Here is a 2,247-nt window from a genome sequence, read left to right on the forward strand (position 1 = left end):
ATTAGGTTCGCGCGCTGGAAGTGGGACAGCTGAAAACGAAAAGGTTTTAAATTGGGTGTCGGGGAAAAAAAACACATTTTCGTGGCCATGGTCAGTGATAATTTCTACACGTCTGATTTTTTTTTCGTTGAACATGTGTAGTCTTTCAATAATGTTAAACGCTAGTTTCTATCGAATTTTCCACAATTTGTTTCCAGACCATGAAAGCGATCGAGGAGGTTCTACCTGGACCTTGCCGCTATAAATGCAAGCCACCGTCTCTTTTGCAGCTATCAACACACCAATTGATCGATTTATAGCAATCGGTATTACCAATGGCCAAATGGTATTATCCTTCGGTCACAGACGGCCTCCTAGCGAAGGAGGTCCCTGGCAGCTACGGCATCCCGTTCATCTCCGCCATACGAGACCGTCTCGGGTTTTACTACGACGGGCAGGACAAGTTCTTCCAGTCTCGAGTCGACCAACACAACTCCACCGTCCTCCGCCTCAATGCTCCGCCGGGACCCTTCATGGCTTCCAACCCCCGCGTCATCGCCCTCCTCGACGCCAAGAGCTTCCCTGTCCTTTTCGACGTCGACAAGGTCGCCAAGCGTGACCTCTTTACGGGAACCTACATGCCCTCCACCGCCCTCACCGGGGGCTTCCGGGTCTGCGCCTACCTTGACCCTTCCGAGCCGAAGCACGCCCAGATCAAGCAGCTCCTCCTTACCCTCCTCGCCGCACGGAAGGACGCCGTACTCCCGGCCTTCCGATCCGAATTTGGCGCCCTTTTCGACTCCGTAGAGGCGGAGTTGAACTCTGGCGCGGGGAAGTCGTCGGATTTTAACAAGCTTAACGATGGCACCGCGTTCGAGTTCTTGGGTGAGGCGTTCTTCGGCGTTAGGCCGTCGGCCACGACGCTCGGCAGCACGGGGCCGTCGAGGAGCACCCGGTGGCTGTTCCTACAGCTATGCCCTCTCATGACGCTCGGCCTCCCCAAGATATTGGAGGAGTTGCTCCTGCATACATTTCCGCTGCCGCCGCTCATCGCGCGATGGGACTACAAGGCACTCTACAAGTACATCAGCGAGGCTGCCGCCTCCAGCGGCGTGCTCGACACCGCCAATAAGTTGGGTATCTCGCGGGACGAGGCATGCCACAACCTCCTCTTCGCCACCGTCTTCAACTCCTATGGAGGGATGAAGGTGCGACGCCACTTAAAATTGTTCATTTAGCTGTTGTTTTCGATCACCTTAATTGAAAGATCATGGACTCCAACCATTACTGTAGGTATTGCTGCCCGGGATAATGGGGTGTCTGGCAAAGGCCGGCGAGGGTCTGCACAAGCGGCTGGCAAAGGAGATCCGCGGAGAAGTGGCGGCGGCAGGTGGCAAGGTGACGGTGGCCGCAGTGGAGCGGATGGAGCTGACACGCTCGGTGGTCTACGAGGCACTGCGCCTGGACCCTCCCGTGAAGTACCAATACGGGCACGCTAAGCGCGATTTGGTCATCGAGAGCCACGATGAGGCATACAAAGTGCGCTCCGGCGAGATGCTCTTCGGCTACCAGCCTTTCGCCACGCGCGACCCCAAAGTCTTCGACCAAGCCGACCAGTTCGTGCCCGATCGGTTCGTGGGCGAGGAGGGGAAGAAGTTGCTCAAGTACGTGGTCTGGTCGAACGGGCCAGAAACAGAGAGCCCGACGGTGGCGGACAAGCAGTGCCCAGGGAAGGATCTGGTGGTCCTCGTGGGGCGGCTCCTCGTCGTGGATTTCTTTCTCCGGTACGACTCCTTCACTGCCGAGGTGGGCACGCAGTTGCTCGGCGCACAGGTGAACATCACCTCCTTGGCTAAGGCGTCCACCAGCAACAACTAATTAGCCAACCTCGGTGCGTTGGGGCGTGTACTGTTTGAGTTAGGACGATGTAATGATTAGTATTGTCGTAGGTCTGGAGTTTAATTACCAACTTGTTGAAGAATCTTATCGAATATAATGTGATAATTGGGATTTAAATAATATTAACATCATCACTAGTTTAATTACCAACTTGTTGAAGAATCTTATAGAATATAATGTGATAATTGGGATTTAAATAATATTAACATCATCACTAGTTTAATTGCCAACTTGTCGAAGAATCTTATCGAAAATAATGTGATTGGGATTTAAATAATTTTAACATCATCACTATAAAAGCGTGGCCCGCCGTGAGAGGGCGCATGGATTTTAATATAATAAATTGAGTGATTACCTATTTGTAAGAAG

The 2,247-nt window shown here is 52.6% G+C and overlaps 1 protein-coding gene across 1 annotated transcript; it reads left to right on the forward strand.

Moving 5' to 3' along the window:
* Positions 1–263: 263 nt before the first annotated feature.
* Positions 264–2,024, forward strand: LOC122016390 (allene oxide synthase 2-like). The gene is made up of 2 exons (XM_042573671.1): positions 264–1,187; positions 1,273–2,024. Exons 1-2 carry the CDS (start codon positions 315–317, stop codon positions 1,855–1,857), a joined length of 1,458 nt encoding a protein of 485 aa, XP_042429605.1. The 5' UTR covers positions 264–314; the 3' UTR covers positions 1,858–2,024.
* Positions 2,025–2,247: the final 223 nt, after the last annotated feature.

The sequence above is a fragment of the Zingiber officinale genome, chromosome 8B, assembly GCF_018446385.1.
Source record: "Zingiber officinale cultivar Zhangliang chromosome 8B, Zo_v1.1, whole genome shotgun sequence".
NCBI classification, from domain to species: domain Eukaryota; kingdom Viridiplantae; phylum Streptophyta; class Magnoliopsida; order Zingiberales; family Zingiberaceae; genus Zingiber; species Zingiber officinale.

What these genes read in the sequence shown, in the direction of transcription:
- LOC122016390 (XM_042573671.1), top strand. Translation starts at nt 315, where the DNA reads ATGGCCAAATGGTATTATCCTTCGGTCACAGACGGCCTCCTAGCGAAG. An exon ending in ACTCCTATGGAGGGATGAAG is followed by an intron (nt 1,188 to 1,272) that starts GTGCGACGCCAC and finishes CCATTACTGTAG; the next exon opens with GTATTGCTGCCCGGGATAAT.